The sequence below is a fragment of the Carassius carassius genome, chromosome 23 (assembly GCF_963082965.1).
Source record: "Carassius carassius chromosome 23, fCarCar2.1, whole genome shotgun sequence".
NCBI classification, from domain to species: domain Eukaryota; kingdom Metazoa; phylum Chordata; class Actinopteri; order Cypriniformes; family Cyprinidae; genus Carassius; species Carassius carassius.
Window position 1 is genome coordinate 26,598,259 of NC_081777.1, and position 22,341 is coordinate 26,620,599.

Below are 22,341 nucleotides of genomic sequence, written 5' to 3' on the forward strand. Positions count from 1 at the left end.
CCTCCAAAAAGTTCAATTTATTAAGCATGATCAAACCAGCATTGTATGCATTACAAAGAAGAGTGTTTGGAATAACGCCGTTTAAAAGAACGGTGTTAGGTAACGACGTTATTTTTTCAGTAATGGGGTAATCTAACTAATTACTTTTCCCGTCGTTACAACGCCGTTAACATTACTGGACGTTAAATGCGGTGCGTTACTATGCATTGATTTAATAAACTATGTAATCCGAACGCTCCCCTGGCTCATACAGTGAGTGAGGAGGTGGGTTAATTGATAACGAGATAAGCGATTATGATTGGCTAAGGCAGAGTCATGCGTTTCATGGTAGCCACGCGCCAGCGGCACCAAACACACACACACACACACACACACACACACGCAACAGCTAAACAGAGATTTGAAGCAGCAGCAGAGATGGCGAGTCAGGAGCAATCCGATGAAAAGTTGGCATTTTCAAGGTGGAGATATAAGCACTTATTCAAGTTCATTGTGGTCAAAGGCAAGAACGTGCATGTAATGTGTAGCCTACATGTAATGTGTGACACGCATATATACAAAGCTAGTGGCCAAAAACACTTTTCTTACAAAGATAATACTTGAAGTGCAGGATAAAACTCTTGCTGTCGGTTGACGTGCAATAAATATCGATAGTTATGTACGAACACCTGTCTGTTCTTCTCATTTCAACTGACTTGTGAAAACTGCAAAAAAAAAATACAAATTCTTTGACACATAGCAACTTTTTTTTTTTTACAGTAACGCAAATAGTTACTTTCCCTGGTAACGAGTTACTTTTATTATAGAGTAATTCAGTTAATAACTACTTTTTGGAACAAGTAGTGAGTAACTATAACTAATTACTTTTTTAAAGTAACGTTCCCAACAGTGACAAAGAACAACATCTTGTTTTCTTTGGCTTATTGATTGATCGATGCCCTGTATTTGAATGCATAGAATTGATCACATAATAAACTCCTAATTTTCCCTCTCTTGAATCTGTAGATAATGAGCGAGAACCTTGTTATCGACTCGTCTGCATCCAGACATCACCAGGCTTACCAGCAAATATCACATGAAATCGACATCTGACTTGAGTAAAGAGATTGTTCGCTTGTGTTTGAGAAGAGACATTTAACGTGAATTTCTAAATATAACCTTTGTTGAGATGCTGTTCTTACAATTGCCAGACTTTATGGAGACTATCTGTTATTAGGCGCAAAATGTGTGACAGTCATTTGTTTGTTCAGAGTTCTGTGTGGTCTAGATTGGGGCTCTTTTTGTTGTCACACCTGCATACGTACACAACACAATAACAAATGTTTCTGAACAGTGCATTTTCAAGGCCTTATTCATGTGATTATTGCACCACTCTACAATCGTGGCCAAAAGTTTTGAGAATTACATAAATATTAGTTTTCAAAAAGTTTGATGCTAAACTGCTTTTAGATCTTTGTTTCATTTGTTTCTGTGATGTACTGAAATATAATTACAAGCACTTCATACGTTTCAAAGGCTTTTATCGACAGTTACATGACATTTATGCAAAGAGTCAGTATTTGCAGTGTTGGCCCTTCTTTTTCAGGACCTCTGCAATTCGACTGGGCATGCTCTCAATCAACTTCTGGCTCAAATCCTGACTGATAGCAACCCATTCTTTCATAATCACTTCTTGGAGTTTGTCAGAATTAGTGGGTTTTTGTTTGTCCACCCGCCTCTTGAGGATTGACCACAAGTTCTCAATGGGATTAAGATCTGGGGAGTTTCCAGGCCATGGACCCAAAATTTCAACATTCTGGTCCCCGAGCCACTTAGTTATCACTTTTGCCTTATGTCACGGTGCTCCATCGTGCTGGAAAATGCATTGTTCTTCACCAAACTGTTGTTGGATTGTTGGAAGAAGTTGCTGTTGGAGGGTGTTTTGGTACCATTCTTTATTCATGGCTGTGTTTTTGGGCAGAATTGTGAGTGAGCCCACTCCCTTGGATGAAAAGCAACCCCACACATGAATGGTGTCAGGATGCTTTACTGTTGGCATGACACAGGACTGATGGTAGCGCTCACCTTTACTTCTCCAGACAAGCCTTTTTCAAGATGCCCCAAACAATCGGAAAGGGGCTTCATCGGAGAATATGACTTTGCCCCAGTCCTCAGCAGTCCATTCACTATACTTTCTGCAGAAGATCAATCTGTCCCTGATGTTTTTTTTTTAAGAGAAGTGTCTTCGAGAGAAGTGCTGCCCTTCTTGACACCAGGCCATCTTCCAAAAGTCTTGGCCTCACTGTGCGTGCAGATGCGCTCACACCTGCCTGCTGCCATTCCTGAGCAAGCTCTGCACTGGTGGCACTCCGATCCCGCAGCTGAATCCTCTTTAGGAGACCATCCTGGCGCTTGCTGGACTTTCTTGGATGCCCTGAAGCCTTCTTTACAAGAATTGAACCTCTTTCCTTGAAGTTCTTGATGATCCTATAAATTGTTGATTTAGGTGCAATCTTAGTAGCCACAGTATCCTTGCCTGTGAAGCCATTTTTATGCAACGCAATGAAGGGCTGCACGCGTTTCTTTGCAGGTCACCATGGTTAACAATGGAAGAACAATGATTTCAAGCATCACCCTCCTTTTAACATGTCAAGTCTGCCATTCTAACCCAATCAGCCTGACATAATGATCTCCAGCCTTGTGCTCGTCAACATTCTCACCTGAGTTAACAAGACGATTACTGAAATGATCTCAGCAGGTCCTTTAATGACAGCAATGAAATGCAGTGGAAAGGTTTTTTTGGGATTAAGTTAATTTTCATGGCAAAGAAGGACTATGCAATTCATCTGATCACTCTTCATAACATTCTGGAGTATATGCAAATTGCTATTATAAAAACTTAAGCAGCAACTTTTCCAATTTCCAATATTTATGTAATACTCAAAACTTTTGGCCACGACTGTTGATGTTTAAAATGGTTAAAACAGAAAAAAATAGCTTTTGATATTTCTGAGGTCTTACCCTTTGCTTTGAAATAGGTTTTCTGAATAGATTATGTATAGTTCAAGAAAAAGGCCTTGACCTTGAATGAATTTATGCCTTTTAATTGTCTTCCTTAAATGTAACTTGTTTTTGAATCTTTCTCTCAGCTGCTGAGGTCAGAAGCCCTTTTGAGAAGTTATAATTCTAATGGAATCTGCTGTAGGTATGTGAAGTGGATAATAAGCCATATCAAATTGGTTTTAGTCATATGGAAATCTATTTTGACAGGTACTGGATTCATTCCAGTTCAATTTCTGTAGTGCATTTTGATTTTAAAAGTTCAGCAGGTGATTCCTAGTGGTTTTGCCTGTGCTTGGCCAAGAAATGTGTTTCACCTAAACTCAACAGGCAAAGTCTTTAATAGCTCTATTCTCAACTATTTAGAGTTCCATTCAGTAATGAAGCTTTTACAGATGACCTAAACACAATTCCATCCTCTTTGCAGCACAATTAGATTGCCTAATTTCTCAGATAATGTCTTGGGAAAGCTAGCACAGATATCAACTGCAGTGCAATTAAAAATATTCAACTTATGAAAGCAACAAATTAAGATTTAAGCGAGTGGAGATAAGGTTCTGCGTGTGCATCTATCTTTTTTATGTCTGTCTAATCACTCTACCATGTAGCTTTACAATAATCCACTTAGGCAGACTTTGAACTTGTTTTTTTTCTTAATGATTCTCAGTGGGTCTTAGAAGAATCTTCTTCCCCCACTGTTTGGTCCGACTGTTTGGCCTTTTGTGGAGTGAACTGTCAAAAAAGGGAACTACTGAGGCGGAGATCACTCTGTGTTTTGTAGGCATGTAGGCTCCATTGATTCACATTGGCATGGGGTTTGCATTATTGTATCATAGCAGGATGGCCTAAATTCACTTTTTCTTCTCCCTAATTCTCTTTACTTGACGTTTGATCTCTGAGTTCCTTCTTGTATGTGTTAATTGAAGCTGTCAGAGTAACATGCACACACACATAAGCACACACACACACACACACACACACACACAATTAAATTACTAATTAGAACTCTATCAATATTCATTAATGTTAGAATATCTTTCAGATATTTATTGTGTGAAGGAAAAAACAAAACAAAAGGCTTTTGGATTATGGCATGGAATGAGAAACATATATTTCAATTAAAGTATAATCAGTGTGTCACACAGGGTCTTCTGGTAGCATCCTTCCACAGTTGATTACTGAACTTTATGTGGTAATAAATCATAAAGGTTTGAAAGCATTAATATGTTTTAATTGGGTGCATATATTATCTAATATATAGTAGATTTCACTATGAATTCTAAGAAACTCATTCACAAGTTTTGCTATCTATATTTATAGTATTTTATGTGGATTGTCAAATACTTGTTGTAAATCGTAAGTTATCTTACAATTTTTTCCTATTGTTCCTGAGGTCAGTTACTCTGAAAACTTCCCTAAATTCAAATTTAAGCAAATAATAAACTATCTTTTAAGTCTGTGCCATATGGGAAACATTTTTGACAGGTTTTTCATGGTTAATAAAAAAAAATAGAGAGCCTGTTTTGGGACCATTACATTTTTTCTTTTTTTCTTTACATTTAAATTTGTATATTTGAACTAAAGTACAATAATATGTATAAATATTGTGTAATATATAGATATTACTGTAATAGGGAAAATTTGTATAATGTTACTTGTCCATACAAATGCATGTCTGAAGCTTTAGGCCAGGGCTGTAAATTGCAGTTTTATCAATCTTTGCCACCACCATTCTTCCAAAACTTTAGAGTCAACTTTTATGTGTGTGTGTGTGTGTGTGTGTGTGTGTGTGTTTGTGTGTGTGTGTGCACATGCATGCCTACAAGACAACTCGTGCTTGCTTGTGTGTTTTTTGTAAGTCGGTATGAGCATGCTCTCTTGTGGGTATCGAATTCAGTGAGTGGTCTTGAGCGTGTGCTCTCTGAACAGGACAGAATCAGGAGTAGATGGCCCGAGGGTTGGCCAAATGAATGCCCGTCAGTCCGCGTGCCAGCATTGAAGCAAGCGATATTGAATCAGTCATTAGCAGACTGAAGACTTCAACCTGAAAGGCTCTGCATTTCGTAGATTTCCACATGGGGTTTCCAGCTCTGTATAAAGCCCGATTCTTCAATCAAGACCTTCCACAGAGCTGTCAGTAGCATTGATATTAGGGGCTTTTTAAAGCTGTGAATCATGCTACTAAATGCAGGGTGCACTGTGGATATCTGCAGAAAAAAGCCAAGTAAATTAAAGGCAGTATTGTGATGAAACAACGATCGATGACAGTTGACTGATTCGCTGATTTAAGTAGCCAAATTAACCATTTCACACTTGCAGTTTGAAATGCTTCATTAGTGCCTACTGACCATTTAGTCCAGGGTCTCTGAGGCGTGACAGCAAAGTGAACTAGATCTATTTCCTGAGGAAAACCTGAGGGGTGCTTACTGGAAAAAAAAAAAGTCACTTGCACCATTTGGTTTGTGGCCGACCCTCAAGTCTCTATGATATTCTTCTCCCTAGATATGTGTTGCAAGACTAAGGGTTTTTTACATCGAAAATATGGTTGTGCAATATTCACATTTTAAAAATTGGCTCCCTTTCCATTTGTAAATTGGATTTGGAATTGCATTTGTTACATCCCTGACCCTCAAGAGGTTGAATTGGAATTTGAATTGGAATGACAAGAGGTTCTGGAAAATTATGGATTGTTGCATTTTGCTACAAAAAGGCCAATTCAACTTTTCATAAAATCAACCTAAAAAATCGTTAACCCAAGTATGAGCCATAGCCTAGTGATAGCTCAGTATGCCCCTTTATTTCATTTCATTATAACCTAAGTATGAGCAATATAGTATTAACTCAACATGCACCATTTTATTTTATTTTAAGCCAAGTATGAGCAATAGTAATAGCTGAGCATGCACCATTTTTATTACATACATTTTTTTTAATCAAACTACATTAAGCAAAGATGATTTAGCGTTATTTTTTATTTAGAGGAAATATATTTACCTAAAAACTAGTTTGAACAGTTGTTTTCACAGAGATATATGTAATAATCCGGCATGCGTCATGTTCCTGTCCTATGCCCTAACTCACTCTCTCCATCACCTTTTCAATGTTAGGCATAAAAGACATAAAAAGCATTATTTTTCAAACCACCTATTCATTCAGAAGAGGCAAATAAGTAATTTTGTTCAAGTGAATATGGACAGAGAGAACATAGACTGGTCTGATGGTGCAATCACAATGTAATATAAACAAATCTGAAATTTTGCTAAAATTAAAATGATATTTGATCATGTAAATCACGTTATTAATTAGCAGATGGCTACTTCTTTCTCTAAAAAGAACCATGTACTATTTCAAACGTTAAATCACCTAATTGACCATTTACTTGACTTTTAAAGGACATTGAAACAGTTCACATTTACATTCTTTATTATGTATAAAATAAGTTTCCTGTAAGTGCACGGCATGCATCAGGTACTTAAGATGTAACCCTTACATTATGCAGAAAAGCCTTAAGTATGTCCAAGCTTATATCCAATGTCCATGCTTGAAATGGTGCTATAATTCCTGAGACTGATGCACTGCCAATTTACCCGTGCTCCTTACACGGCAACGGGAGAGCATGGATAAAAGGTTTTAAAGTTGTAAACACCAGTCATGCACCAACCTCCACATATGCTCACAAGTTTCACATAACTGCCTCATTTCTCTACATGCAACTTACGGGTGACTGGGAAATGGTTAAATTCTGAGTTTTATTTTTGCATATATTGCAACTCAAAGCTCCTTTTTTATTGACATGCTCACTTGTCAAATGTGCAGCCACGTGCTTGGTCTCATATTCATCTCCTGTCACCAACCAACCCCCTCCCCAACCTTTCAACATCAGCTCATGATTTTTTTAAATTCATAGTTGCCCTCCCAGACTTGCCCCTGGCCAGCCAGTGCAGTTGACAGCACCTAACTTGTATAGGCATAAAGCACAGTGATGATAAGCACATTAAAGCTGCTGTATCAGCTGGGGGAGGGGCCTAGCACCAGCAGCTGCTGTCTTATTGGTGGTCTGAATGTAAGGGGAGGGGCTGAGTGGAGTACAGGCAGAGAGAGAGAGAAAGAGATGAGAGCTCAGCGTTAGGTTGGGAGGGAATGCCCACTAGATGCGGCTGCTGATAATAGCGCAGATCAGCACCAGAGCAGTGACTGAGAGCACAGACAGAAAGAGGAGGAGAGGAGCAAGGAACAGCATGCTCTGCCAGAGGCTTGTTAAATCACAGCAGCGTGATTGATTCAGGCAAACGAGGATAAAAAAAATAGAGAGAGCTCTAGAGAGTCTCTCAGAGCAAAGAATCCTGAGAGGAAAACGGGGGTGGAAGTTAGAAGGCTGTGGGAACTCATCAACTCCTCGTGGAAAGGCAGAGCTGAGGTCAGCAGGCAGGAGTGTCGGATCGAGCAGCAGCTGAACAAAGCCGGACATTGCTTGGGCTGAGGGTGAACGCTCTTTTAGAGGGGTAACGAGGGGCGTAGAGGTGAAGTAATACTGCTGAAACTTCAGTTACACTCAGCGTGCACCTGCTTGTGGGAGTTGCACTTCTGGATATTACAGCAAGGCTACGGGGCTGCCACATCCACTAGAGTGATTTTGCAAAGCTGCTGTCTGATTGGCTTAATCCTGATCTTTTGTGTGAAAGAGAAAGATTAGCACTTTTTGGAGCACTAGAGCGCAAGTTCAAGGTTCTGTTCAAGGGCTATTCTGAGAGACATGATAGAGAATGAAATAAAGAACGAGGCTTCCATTCCAGAGCATGGAGAAGTCAAGTAGTGAGGAATCTGCCATTCACCGTAGTCCCTCTGTGGATAGCCACGACTCAGACTTTGCCCAAGCCTCCACCTCTGGACGGCCATTCGGAGGACGAGGCTTTACCGCCGGTGCCTTTTACGGGTCCACTGGTCCACGTGCACAAACCACTGCTCAAAGTGGGGCGTCCGGCGACGACAAAGGCAACAATAACTACAAGTCTCCAAAAGGCAGCAAATACGTGGTCTTTTATCTGGATCTATCCTTTGTGTTCCTTCTAGAGTTCAAGAAGTGCAACATGGCTAGAGGCTGCCTGTGCTGTCTGAAATACATGATGTTCATCTTCAACCTCATCTTCTGGGTAAGTCACATTTTGAATTTCCTTGACTTCTGCTTTGTTCTTCCTCCACAGGTAGTGAGGTACTGACAGTTTGGTCAGAATTTGGTTACGAGCTCACTAATTGTAACAAGTGCACATTGAGATGTCATGGTGCATGCTCTTCAGAGCGACTCATGCCGGTAATGGGACTTTCCTGTCATGTGTTTTTCCTATGTTACGTCAGGCTAGCTATGCTCTCGTTTACATTCTTGCTACTATTTCTGGCTGCCTTTGAGTCTCTTGGGGCTCCCTGGGAAAGACTGCAACACTCCCACTTTTACGAGAGGCTGTGATGTTTGCAGTAAGATCGATATACTCCTAACAACTTGTTGGGAACTGAAGTGAGAAACTTAAATGTTAAGTTAAATGCATTTAGTTTTTTTTATTGCTTCAACAAACATGGTCTGTTAAATTGTTCCCTTGCATTTTATTCATTTTTTTTGGGTGTTTTATGGGTTGCTGTTGATCAATGATGGATAGTTTCTGAAGAATACAGTATCTCAGAAATATGGATGTAGTGGATTAAAATCAGATGGGAGAGAGTGTATGTAGGACATTGGGCTGAGCCTTTTGTGCAGAGGCACTCATGCATAAACGTTAATCCCATAAACTAGCAATGTTCACCTCACACTCATACTCTCAGTAATATCTGGGCCACGTCTGAGTCACTATTTGAGGTGAGGAGTCTGCCAGAGCATAAAATACTTCCCCCATCCATCCACGTCTCTGTGATGAGATGTTTGAGTATGAATCCCAGAGCTTCAGTAAATCCCAGCTAAGTTGTGAAATGTAGTTCAGGATGGGTGGCCTGTCATGTTACCAGAGTCAGAGACTTGTTTTAATCTTGGAAAAGACTTAAGTCTTAAAGGTTTGTGTGCAAGGAAGAAAAACCTGGTGGTGTCACAGAGCAGGTTCTAGAGTCTTTCCCAGCAGGTCATTTTGCTTGTGTAATCCTACTGTTTTTCACTAGAGATAAACCCAGAGTGACAACCCCACAGAGGTCCCACAGCTTAGTGGGGCATAAACCCATTCCATAGCTATGAGAACAGACGGTAGATTACGCTCAAAGGTTGTGAGCTTTGATACAACGTACTGTCAGTGAGATTTTGAATTCCCTGAATCGCTGTCTAAGAAACAAGGTCTAAAAACGAGGGTTAGTTGGGAGAAAGTATCTTTGCATTAGTAGTAGCAGCAATAACTACTTGGCTGCTGGCAGTGCAGCTCCTGCTGAGAGGTAATTTAGATGTTATGGTTGTAATATTCTTTTAATGATTCTTCACACGACCTGAGTTGAGTCCCATGAGGTCATTCCAACATGGGCGGCAAGTCCAAGAGCTATTCATGTGCAGTTACCAGCGTGTGTGTGATTTAGGGTTACAACATGCCTCAGAGAGTGATGGCGATTGAAGCTTGGTGTTCTCCATAGGAGAGTGTGCCTCTGTATCATGAAACCCCTGGGACCGCACTTCTCTTGCTTTGGCTCTCCAGGAATCACAAGGTTACCATGCTGGGGAACTTTGAAGCTTGTCACTCCATCCGCTTTAGAGAGCCAGGTACTGCCGCCTGCTGCTGCTTCACAGAGCTTATGGTTGTAACTCGAGGCACTAGGTAAATAGAAGCAGGAACCTCAGGCATGCCATCGGGCTCCTGTACCGGACAACTTCAGCAGTTGCTCGTGACCATCTGGCTCACCTTTCTTAGGTGGATTAGGATTGGATTGGCTTGGTTTGAGCTGGATGGAATCAGCACAGATTAGAGCATTTAGTGGTGAGCTTTGTCACACTGTGTTCCTGACTCTGTAATGGTCAGGACTCACCATGTCTAAATGACTAGCTACATTTTTTTTTTATGGGGAATGAGTGTAATCTGCCCCAGTGGGACCAAGCTGAATTGCACAAATAATGACAATTTACAGGTTCCTATTTGTCTTCCAAATCCCTGTTTTATGTAGTCATTAAAATATGATGATCCCCTTGTTTTCACCAGCCCTCTCAGACAGCCCTGCTGCTATGACATGCATTAATAATTAAAATAAATAGCATGTTGTTTTCAAAATAATACTACTGTATTGTTATTGTGAAGCTGAAACTTTGTTTTACTGAAAAATATTTGTTTTGTATTAAGTTGCTATTTATTATTATTAGAGATTTTTTTATAACATTTATAAGGCATTTTTACAACAAAAGTTATTCTAGTTCGTAGTAAAATATTTAAATACATTTTTATTTTTCAATAATATTTTTCCCAGGAGACACTCTAGTGCTCACTATTATTCTTCTTATTATTATTATTAGAGATTTCTTTTCCACATTTTTAAAGCCCTTTTTTCATCAAATGTTATTCCAGTACATTGTAAAATATTTTAAATATTTTTTCATTTTTTAATAATTTGTTCAGGAGACCCTCTAGCACCTGCCCCAAATATTCAATCCTGCCATTTATATAGCTGTTTATGCACATTAAACTGAAAAATTACATCAGCTCAAATGACATCGACTATTAATTGTTAATGATTATTGATTTGCTATACTAATTTTTGCTTTGGCCTTCTTATGGCCTTCTTTCTTTTATGCCTTCTCCATAAATGGCGCCAACAGTCTCTTGGATTCAGAATACCGTAAGCTCACCAGGTTCATTACAACCTCAATTAATTCTGGTGAGTTGATGTAATTTGTCTGAATCAGGATGAGCCATATTTCACAGCAATATTTCAGTGGGTCTGTGGTTTTTCTTTGTCCTCATCCTCCTATCCTCTTACAGTCTTATGGCTGGCTAAAGCACTACAGCAGGATGACCCACCACAACATCAATTGTAAAAGACTGAATGCACAGCCTCATTTTTCCGCCATTATCATATTACATCCAACACATTCTTATTCAAACAGTACTGCCACCTCAGCAGTTTGCTCCAAAGGTGTGCTGCTCCTTATCAAAGCCGCTGCCTCTTTGTTTGCGCCTTTGTACTTATGAATTCTGAGTTTCACTCTAGGGATTGCAGGGGATTTATCTGCCATTTGGTTCTAGGTAACAAAAGATTAGGATGCCTGTTGATTTAATCACCTGGGTTGACATTTTGAAGTTTGAAATGTTGGTGCTGGTGGGTGCTTCTGCAAAGCTCACAAAGTGAGTGGCAGTCTCAGGGTACTCCGGGAAGGAAAAGGGAGTGTTTTCTGTAGAATGAATGAGCGGTAGAGTGGAAGTCCACACTGCGGCAGTGGTACACTCCCTCCACCCTCCCTACTAGCTATGTATATTTTCCTACAGAGCTTTCATTCAAGGTAACAAAGCTGTTTTTTCTTTCTTACCCATTCTTTATATTTCTTCACTTCTTTATAAAATCAATTTAAAGGCTTTAATTGTACTTTGCAGCAGGAAATTGCACACAATTTAACAAACTTTCACAAATCTCTTCTCACCTTCAACAGATACTCCTGACAAGTTTGTTAATCTGCAGCTTTTATTTTCAGAAGAATCACTAAAGAAGTTCTCTTACGAGAGCTCTCTCGTACTGCGTCTTAGCTAAGATGCTACGGGAAAAGTCTCTTTTCACGAAATACTGAAGCAAAAAATTATCCTTAATTTTGTATTTTTGTAAAGCGCATTTGCAGCAGTACACAGCCATAGGCGAGACGGCTCGCTCGCTCATTGGCTTGTTCTGCGGCAACTGCACAGCCTATCGAGCGCAGGCTGATGCAACATCAGACCAATAAGGGCGCTTCGCGCCCTTCTTGCCACTTCCCGCCGAAACGGGTGTGGCCCAACCTATAAAAGGAGCTCGAAAAGGCTGACTCACCTGATTTTCATCTCTTCAGCAAAGCTCACGCATCGCTGGATCACGAGGAAGCAAGCGCCGTCTGGAAGAGCATATCAGCAGGACGAGCCATCCTGAAGCCGCTGGCACCGCCGCCTTCCACTGCCATTCCTGCTGCGCTATCCGGCGCCCATATCCTTTATAATCCTTGTTCTGTGATATTCTGTGTGTGTGTTCGCCCTGCGACGCACATTCACAAAAGAGCTGCGTCTTTTTAAAGATGCCTTCGTGCGGCTCGTGCAGAACCCCGCTCAGCGAAGGAGATCGTCATGTCATCTGCGTCTCCTGTCTGGGTGAAGACCATGCAGCGCTCGCGCTCGCTGATGGCGGATGTCCTCATTGCGAGTTGATGCCTATGGTGACTCTGAGGACTCGCCTGGCATCCTTCTCGAAGCCTGCATCATCCGCTGCGCCGCAGCGCCGTAAGAAGCGCCGCTCGCAGCGCCTACCAGAACCGCCTCCAGCTCGGCCGAGCTCGCCGGTTCCCTCTGCTTCGCCGGTCTCCCCTGCATCGCTTCCCGATGCTCAGCGTCCGCTGCTTGCCGACGCGTCATCGGAGGAAGTGGATCTCAGGCCCGCGTCGGAGGAAGAAGACACGTGCTCTCTGCTTGCTTCGGGCAGTGAGGGTTGGGCGAGCTCCGTGGATCTCGCGCCCGCTGCTCAGAGGCCCAGCAGACGGGGGGATATCGATAAGGAGCTGATGCGTGTACTCTCGTTGGCCGCGGCGAGCCTCGGCCTCGAGTGGTCTGCACCAGCGCCCCCTTCACGTTCCCGGCTGGATGGTAGCTATCTTCCGGATGAGCGCTCTTCCTCAAGCTCAAAACACGCCCCTTTTCTTCCTGAGCTTCACGAAGAAGTGGCGAAGGCTCGGGACGCTCCATTCTCGGCGAGAATCCGCTCATCTGTTTCGTCAGCATTCTCCACACTGGACGGTGCTAAGAACAGAGGCTACCTGTCACTTCCGCCGGTGGAACAGGCTATAGCAGCGCACCTTTGCCCGCCCTCTGCTGGACGGCGGACTAAGGCGGCGTTGCCATCCAAAGCCTGCCGCATGACGTCATCGCTGCTCGCACGGATATTCTCTGCTGCTGGACAGGCTGCGTCTGCGTTACACACCATGGCGACGCTACAGATTTTCCAGGGCGATCTTCTCCGCAAGCTGGATGAGATGGGACCTGAAGCGATCTGTCTCGCGGATCTGAGGAGTGCTTCGGATCTCTCCCTCCGCGCTACTAAGTCCGCTGCACAGGCCATGGGACGGGTTATGGCTTCCGCTACGGTGGCTGAGAGGCATTTGTGGCTGACGCTTTCTGACATCAAGGAGTCTGAGCGTGCTGCGTTTCTTGACGCTCCGCTAACTCCTGCCGGCCTCTTTGGATCTTCCGTCAACGAGTTTGTGGAGAGATTCGCCGAGGACCAGAAAGCTTCACAGGCGTTCAAGCACTTCTTGCCGAAGCGCTCCAGTTCTGCAGCTAGCCGCTCTAGACCGGCCCCACAGAGCTCTCAGTCACGCCCACCGCCTCCTGCTGCGCCATCACGACAGCGTCAGCAACGCAGCTCGGGACCCCGTTCTCGCTCTTCGAGCCGTCGCCCCGCGCCACGGGAGCCGTGCGTGCACAGGATTGCCGTGAAGCCAGAAGCCCCGAAAGCATCCTAGCACTGCTGGGAAAGCGCCGGTGTTCGAGTTCCGCTGCGGCCGAGCTCTCACCCAAGCGCGCCGCTGTTGCAGTTCCAAGAGTTGCGACTGCCTCAGTGTCTTCTGCAATGCGCAAGCCTGCACGAGTGCCCGCTTGCCTGCACACAAAAGCCGTTATCACGGCTACCCAGATGTTTCACAAAAACAGTGTTTTTTCTGGTGTTCCGGCCACGGCCGATGGTACTATAAATGTTGTGACGATGCCCACTCCTCAGTGCCCATCTCCACATGTAAGCACAGCCCTACACACAGGGCCTGCGCTCATAATGTCGACTCAAGTCGGTCGCGCACACTACATAGTAAACGTGCCCACCCCTCAGTGCCCACAATTACTATGTCACACGCGTCATGTGGTTTCTGTAAAAACGAAACCCGTGCACGCTCGTCCGGCCACGGCCGATGGTGCTTTAAATGCAGTGACGATGCCCACTACCCAGTGCCCATCCCCGCATGTAAGCACAGCCCTGCACACAGGGCTGGCGCACATAAGATCGACACAGATCGGTCGAGCGCGCCGCATACACTATGTCACTTACGGCGCGGGGCTTCTGTAAAAACGAGGCCCGTGCACGTACATTCTGCACAGGCAGACGGCGAGTTGGAAGTGGTAAAAGTGCACACATGCAGCCCACAGTTACTCGCAGATATATTGAGTCCCACGGGACCCGCTCAGCCTCCCTCCAGTCGGTTAAGCGCCGGAACGGGGTCGAGGAAGAGCGATCTGCCCGCTGTGATCAGCGCGCTCCCCGCCTCAGATGCGCAGCACACTCGAGCGCCGCCGTTGCCCAGTCAACAGAGCGCGTGTCACATCCAGCCCTTAGCCATTCATGCAGATGCATGGTCAGCGCTTCCAGGGGTTTCGGATTGGGTGCTAGGCATAATAAAGAGAGGCTACTCGCTACAGTTTTCTCGACGCCCACCGCGCTTCTCAGCGCGCGTCGAAACTACGGTCAAAACAGAAGTAGCACACATACTTCGGGCCGAAATATCAAAACTGTTGAGCAAAGGGGCTGTAGAGCCTGTGTCTCAAGCTCAAAGCGAGGGGGGGCTGTACAGCAGATACTTTCTGGTGCCCAAGAGAGACGGGGGTCTCAGGCCCATACTGGATCTAAGACAGCTGAACAAGGCATTGATGAAACGCAGTTTCAAAATGCTCACGACCAGGAAGCTCCTCGCGCAGATTCGCGGAGGGGACTGGTTCATGTCAATAGATCTGAAGGACGCGTATTTTCAAATACAGATAGCGTCAAACCACAGGCGGTTTTTGAGATTCGCCTTCGAGGGCCAGGCATACCAGTTTGCAGTCCTGCCATTCGGCTTGTCCGTAGCTCCTCGTACGTTTACGAGGTGCATGGATGCAGCGCTCGCTCCTCTCAGACTCAGAGGCATACGAGTGCTGAATTATTTGGACGACTGGCTGGTTCTGGCCCAATCACGAGCGGAGCTCGTGGACCACAGGGCCGTTTTACTCGATCACCTCGAGAAGCTCGGCCTCAGTGTCAATTGGGCGAGGAGTTCGCTGAACCCCAGTCAGACGATCCTGTTTCTGGGTATAGTTCTGAACTCGTGTTCCATGACGGCGCGACTGTCACCACAGCGCACGATGGGCATTCAGCGCGCAGTGAGTTCTTTCCGCTGCGGCGCGACTGTGTCGCTCAAACACTGTCAAAAGATGCTGGGTCTCATGGCCTCAGCATCTCCGGTTCTGCGGCTGGGCCTGCTCCGCATGCGCCCCCTGCAGTTCTGGCTGAAGGCTCGGGTGCCATGCAGAGCGTGGGCGTCTGGCAGGCTGCATTTCAAGGTCGATCAGAGCTGTGTTGCGGCTCTAGCACCTTGGACAGCGAACGGCTGGTACCGATCAGGTGTAAGCCTGGGGACTTCCCCGAGTGTGAAAATGGTGTCGACAGACGCCTCCACTTCGGGATGGGGAGCGCTGCTCGAAGGCAGACCGTCCTTTGGCCTATGGTCAGAACGGGAAAAGCTCCATCATATCAACTGCCTGGAAATGCTGGCAGTGGAGAATGCGCTGACGCGCTTTTGTCCCCATATCAAGGATCACCACGTCGTAGTCCGTTCGGACAACATGTCCGTGGTGTCCTACATAAATCGTCAGGGCGGTCTCGGGTCCCGAAACCTGTACAGGCTGACGGAACGCCTCCTGATTTGGGCTCAACGCAACGTGCGCTCGCTGAGAGCAGTGCATGTGCCTGTACTGCAGAATCTGGGTCCAGACAGGCTGTCCAGAGGCAATGTCCCTACGGGCGAATGGTCTCTACACCCGCAAACAGTTCGGCTGTTGTGGGAGAGATTTGGCATGGCGGAGGTGGACCTCTTTGCGTCCCACGAAAACGCTCACTGCCCCGCGTTCTTTTCCAAGAACGAAAGCGCGCTGTCACGGAAATGGCCGTGCTGCCCGCTTTATGCTTTCCCTCCCGTCTCCCTCCTTCCGCAGGTGATAGAACGGGTGAGAGAAACGAGATGTTCAATACTGCTTGTGGCACCTCTTTGGAAGAACCAACCATGGTTCCCAGATTTGATGCAATTAGCAGATGTCGCCCCATGGCCGGTACCGTTGAGGAGAGATCTCCTCTCGCAGGCCAGGGGCTCGATTTGGCACCCTCAACCGGAGTTGTGGTCCCTCCATGTATGGGCACTCAACGGTTACCCGCTGATCTCACAGTGGGAGTGCTAAATACCATCACTCAGGCTAGAGCTCCGTCGACAAGACGTCTGTATGCCTCGAAGTGGTCGGTGTTCTCCAGCTGGTGCACAGCTCGAGGTTATTCACCCCTTAGTTGTGAGGTGACGGAGGTCCTCTCCTTCCTACAGGAGCTGTTGGATAAGGGCAGAGCCCCATCCACGCTCAAAGTTTATGTGGCGGCCATCGCGGCGTTTTCTGAAACGGCGTCCGGTCAGTCAATAGGAAGGAACGATTTAGTCATCCGGTTCCTCAGAGGAGCTAGGAGGCTGAATCCTCCCAGACCTCCGTCAGTCCCTATGTGGGACCTCGCGGCGGTTTTGGAGGCCTTGAAGGGTCCCCCTTTTGAGCCTATCCATTCGGTTAGCCTTCAGCATCTGTCGTTCAAGACAGTATTCTTGTTGGCTTTCGCTTCTGTGAAGCGTGTGGGTGATTTGCACACGCTCTCGGTGAGCCAGTCGTGCTTGGAGTTTGGGCCCAATGACTCAAGGGTCATACTCAAACCTAGGCACGGTTATGTGCCGAAATCCCTCAACACACCGTTTCGGGCTCAGGTTATTGCCCTGTCTGCCCTGCCGGTGTCAGGGGAGGATGGAGACTCGAGTCTTCTTTGCCCTGTCAGGGTTTTAAGAGCTTATGTGTCTCGCTCTGCTGCCTTTCGGCAGACGGAGCAGCTATTTGTCTCGTTCGGTGGACGTTCCAAAGGAATGGCTGTTTCGAGACAGACTCTATCCAGATGGATAGTTGACGCCATAGCGTTAGCTTACGCTTCCAGGGGCCTTCAGTGCCCGTTGGGCGTCAGAGCACACTCCACAAGAGGCGTCGCCTCGTCGTGGGCGTGGTCTACTGGGATCTCCTTGCAGGATATATGTATGGCGGCGGGTTGGGCCTCGCCGTCTACATTTATCAGGTTCTATAACCTGGAGGTTCCCGCCTTGCAAGCAAGACTGCTGTCGGTATAGAAGAATCAGGGCCCTGAGGGGAATTCTGAATTCATGAGCGCTATGCGCTGCCGACTGTTATATGGGCAGTATTGCGTAAGACCCGCATTGCCACATTGGTTAGGCCTTGCCTCGGCTGTGTGATGTCATATTGCCGCATCTACGGATGCTGCTAGATATGGGACGGAGGGCTTTCCCCCTTTTCTGTCCCGGACTCTCTGTGAGTCCCTCAGGTGACTGTGCACTGTAAATCCTGGGCGTTGCTTCAGGTTTATTGGTGTGTGATCCCTGCGCGCACGGCGTTTTACATCGGGTTCCCGTAGCGTCTTAGCTAAGACGCAGTACGAGAGAGCTCTCGTAAGAGAACGTACTCGGTTACTAAACGTAACCTCGGTTCTCTCTAGAAGAGCGAATGAGTACTGCGTTCTCTGCCGTGCGTACGATTCACTCTGGTTCGCTTCGGCGATGAAATAAATCAGGTGAGTCAGCCTTTTCGAGCTCCTTTTATAGGTTGGGCCACACCCGTTTCGGCGGGAAGTCACGAAGAAGGGCGCGAAGCTTGCGCTCGATAGGCTGTGCAGTTGCCGCAGAACAAGCCAATGAGCGAGCGAGCCGTCTCGCCTATGGCTGTGTACTGCTGCAAATGCGCTTTACAAAAATACAAAATTAAGGATAATTTTTTGCTTCAGTATTTCGTGAAAAGAGACTTTTCCCGTAGCGTCTTAGCTAAGACGCAGTACTCGTTCGCTCTTCTAGAGAGAACCGAGGTTACGTTTAGTAACCGAGTACGTTTTGTCGTCTTTCACACTGCAGACAGTGTTTGTTACACACTTTATAAAGTGAAGAGACTGAATGAGTTCTGCACAAAGAGGACTGTATTGAGGCAACAATCATGACAAGGAGTTCCACTTCATTTTCCTATTCCTTTTGGTTTTTGTCTGCACTACAAATTTAATATGAATCGAATGCAACAGATTTGTTATTAGTCTCTGTTTGAACATCAGATAAAGCTGTTTACCACTTTCTTGCCCTAGCATAATTTACTTAGCTTCTTGGTTTTCTGCGTATCTGGGGAAAAACCTTTGATTTCCTGTACCGTTGTCTCTTGCCTCCTGGAAGGGCTCATTAGCTCTGGGATATGGTTGAATGAGTTGGGGATGTTTCTTTCCAGGGGGTCTGACTTTATAGAGTGGTAAAGAATCTTGATATATAATTAGTTCTGCACAAATCCACATTACTTAAATACACAAGAATTAAAGCTATTGTGACTGTTAATGGTCTATTTGGTCTTTATTTGTACCTTTTTTGTTTAGTACTTTTGGATATACATGTTTTGGCCTGAGGCCCAGAGGTAGCAATATGATAAATGATTATATTCTGGACCTGAGGAAGTAGGCAGGGTGGCCTTCTTTTTAAGAGATTGAGCCAATTCTTGGCAACAGAGCAGATCTATTTATTCCTTTCTGGCCTCTGTACTGAAAAGAAAAATTATAAATGTTTTAAGGTAAGTGGTTGCAAACTATTTATTTTAGCTACATGTAATAAATAAAAAAAAGGTTGAAAGTTAGTAAACTAAATTTATTTAAATTTAGATAAAATAAATTGATTGCAACAACTTACCTTATTTTTATTTTTTTTTAATAAATTCAATTAATCTTTTTTTTTTTCCAATGTGATTTATAGCAGCTCATGACCCGGTTAAAAAGTAAATTCTCCCTTAAGGGCAAGAAATCTTTAGAAAATCTCCATACACCTTGAGAGACATGTAAGTTAATTATTTTGTCATTTTATTTTCCTCTCTCCTGCCTACCCCCATGAGGAAATCCTTTTACCTGTACAAAAATAAATCAAAGAGCTGTATGGGGCATAACGAAGGCAACCATAGAAACACAGACATATCCGTCAAAATCATAACTTTTCTTGTTTAAAAGACCTTGATGAATTAATTGTTTTTAGAAAAAGAGGGCATTCAGCAAGGTCAGCAAGAATTTTATTAGACGATGTAATTTTGGCTGGTTTATCAGTGTCTTGTATCATGAGGATCACATTATTTTAATAATTGTTTGTATATATGTGTGTATATATATATATATATATATATATATATATATATATATATATATATACACACACACATACATTTATAAAAAACAGGTACTCTCATGATGTGAAAAAAGCAGGCATTCTCATGGATGCTCATTCAGGACACATGAAAAGCACTAAATGTGTGTCAGGAGGAGTGCACTTATTGACTATTATAAAAATGCTAAAAATAGCAGGATTAAATGCGCAGCATAGCAGTTTGAAGCTAATATTAATTTAGCCTACTTTTTTCTTCCTGGAGGAAAAAAACAAATTCTGGGTAGTAGAAGCCCTCCATTTTAACAAGATGAATTTAGCATGAAAAGATGTAAAAGACAGGAAGATATCATGGCTCATCAAGAAGCATTTACTGATAATGACATCATAGCGCCTCTGAGGGCCATAAACCAGTTGAAATGAAAGGCAAAGATGCTTCCTGCTGCTTGGAATGAGGCTGTTCATATATTTGTACGTATTCATTTGCAATTTATTGAAATTAACTGACCATACTCCACTTTATTGTCAGGTAATATCACATCTCTGACTTGCAGGCTGCTGGGTAAAACCTTGCATGTTGGTTTTGGAGGTAGCTGAAACTATCATCATTATCCCATGTGACTGTAAAGTGGTTTGAAATGGCTCCTTCAATGTCATTTTTGATTTAGTCTTTCATAGATCATTCCTGAGTGGGGAAACTTTCACCATCCCACTCCTAGCCCAACCCCTGGCAGAAGAATCAATGCTAATCTTCACCTAACCTGTGAATTAATGCAGATTGCAACAGTAGCATGCCCCAGTCAGCACTTTCCCTGTCACCCGCAAGCAAATTATGCAGGAAATCAATGCCAACATGTCAGATCTAGCCTGACTTTCCCAGCTTGCCCCTCTTACCTGGTGCTGGGGTATGACACCAGAGCTTGTTGTGGTTAGTGGTGTGCAGTTTAATTAACAGCAAAGAGGATACATTATGGGGCATCAGCAACCAGGGGACTGCATTTTTGGCAGGGTTGTGCAAAATCCAGAATATCTCTCTCGTTCTAATGTTCTATCGTTCTTTTATTAAATTTATCATTTTTTCATTCTATAGTTCTTCTATTCTATCTATCGATCGATCTGTCTATTTGTCTGTCTGTTGTTCTATCTATTTGTCTATCCATCTATCCGTCTGTCTGTCTGTCTGTTTGTTGTTCTATCTGTCTATTGTTCTATCTATCAATATGTCTATCTTTCTATCGTTGGATAATTCAATTTATCGTTCTGTCTGTATTTATCTGTCTATCTATCTGTCGTTCTAATGTTCTATTATTCAATTTATCGTTCTATCATATTGTTCTACTATCTATCTGTCTATATGTCTGCCTATCTGTTTGTAGTTCTATCTATCTATATGTCTGTTCTATCTTTGTATAATTGTATCGTTCTATCTTCCATCCATCCATCCATCCATCCATCCATCTATTAAATCTATTGTTCTTTCATTCTATTTTTCTACTATTCTGTCTGTCAGTCAGTCTGTCTGTCATTCTATCGTTTTATTTATAATTTTATTGTTCTACTAATCTATACATCTATTATTTTTACATCTATATATGCCTCAGTTGTTCAATATATCGGTCTATCTACATATTGTTCTATTATTCTATCATTCTATCCTTCCATCGTTCTATCTATCATTCTTTCTATTGTCTGTTCCTTCTCATTTTATCTACCAGCATTTTATCTATAGATCTGTTGATTTATCAGTTTATAATTCCTTATAAGAAAAGGTCCTCAAGAGGGATCATTATGTCGTTAACGGAATCTTCACTCCATATCCCTTGGGCAAACCTCAATTGGGTCTATTAGATGTGATTGCATTTCCACCAAAAACCTCAAAGGCCTGGATCTGATTTTTGTGTTTGGATCCATTTATTTTTCAGAGAAAGAGAGAGAGAAACCCTTTCAGAATCAAGCCACGGCAGTCCGTTTGGGCTCTCAGGGGCATCATGCATTCAGGAGACAGGTTTTTGCACAACTTTTTGATAAGGACCATTCTGTCATCGTGTGTGCAGTCTGGAGTGAGTTGTTGTCACTGTCGGAATGAGAATAGACTTGAGTCCAAGCTCAGCATGGATATGGGCCCTCTCCAGCCACAATGCGAATGCCAGACACTGCGGTGTCAGTCTTGAGTAATGAAGACTATACAATGGCTAAATCATTATTGTGGTCACTGATTTATTATTTTGTTTAGTCATATAAACCTTCCATGTTATATTTCACTGCCTGATTGGGGTGCGATGAGGATAAGGAAAGTTCAATCAAACGCACTCTGGGAGGTAAAAATTACCTGGCATGAATCATCTCTCTATTTCCGTGATTATTATAAGAGGGGAAAATTCTATTAGGCAGAACTTGTTAAATCTTCCCCACTTTAAAGCTTATGTCAATCAACATGATTGTCATGAAGTCCCAAGGTTGAATCTTCCAGATGTCTCAGATTATTCTAGTTCAGCAGCCCTAAAATGCTTTGAAAATCTAAATTCTGCAGCATGATCTGAGCTGGTTTTGTTTTATAACTGACCTTGCACGTCCTCACCCGTCTGCCTTCTTGTCATTTAATTCAAATTGAAATAACGCTCAATCAATAAAACCCTGCATAAAGCGACATCATGGTTTGTGTAACTCAGCACTTCAAAAATGAAAATTTATGTGTTTTTCAGCTGCTGCTTTCTTTAAAGGAGCCTGATGATTTCTAAAGCATCTAAGTCTACTATATTGGGAGCATGTAGATGGACTGAATTCAGCAAGGTGTTGTCCATCACTTTATGTGCATATCCAGGGCTTTTCTTTAACCCATAAACAATGGATCATATAGCTTTACTCCAAATAAGACTGATGCCACACATTTAACTACAGGATTAATTGAT

The 22,341-nt window shown here is 43.8% G+C and overlaps 1 protein-coding gene across 3 annotated transcripts in view; it reads left to right on the forward strand.

The window, feature by feature from the left end:
• Positions 1-22,341, forward strand: part of LOC132101659 (tetraspanin-9-like) — a 200,173-nt gene that overhangs the window by 109,594 nt on the left and 68,238 nt on the right. For 2 of the 3 annotated variants that reach the window (XM_059506768.1, XM_059506767.1), the window contains exon 3: positions 8,110-8,189. In XM_059506768.1, the coding sequence (XP_059362751.1) occupies positions 8,127-8,189 (63 nt within the window). In that variant the 5' untranslated portion in view covers positions 8,110-8,126. Of the gene's footprint in view, positions 1-7,154; positions 8,190-22,341 lie in introns of those variants that run through there. The other variant, XM_059506766.1, reaches the window with a different exon arrangement.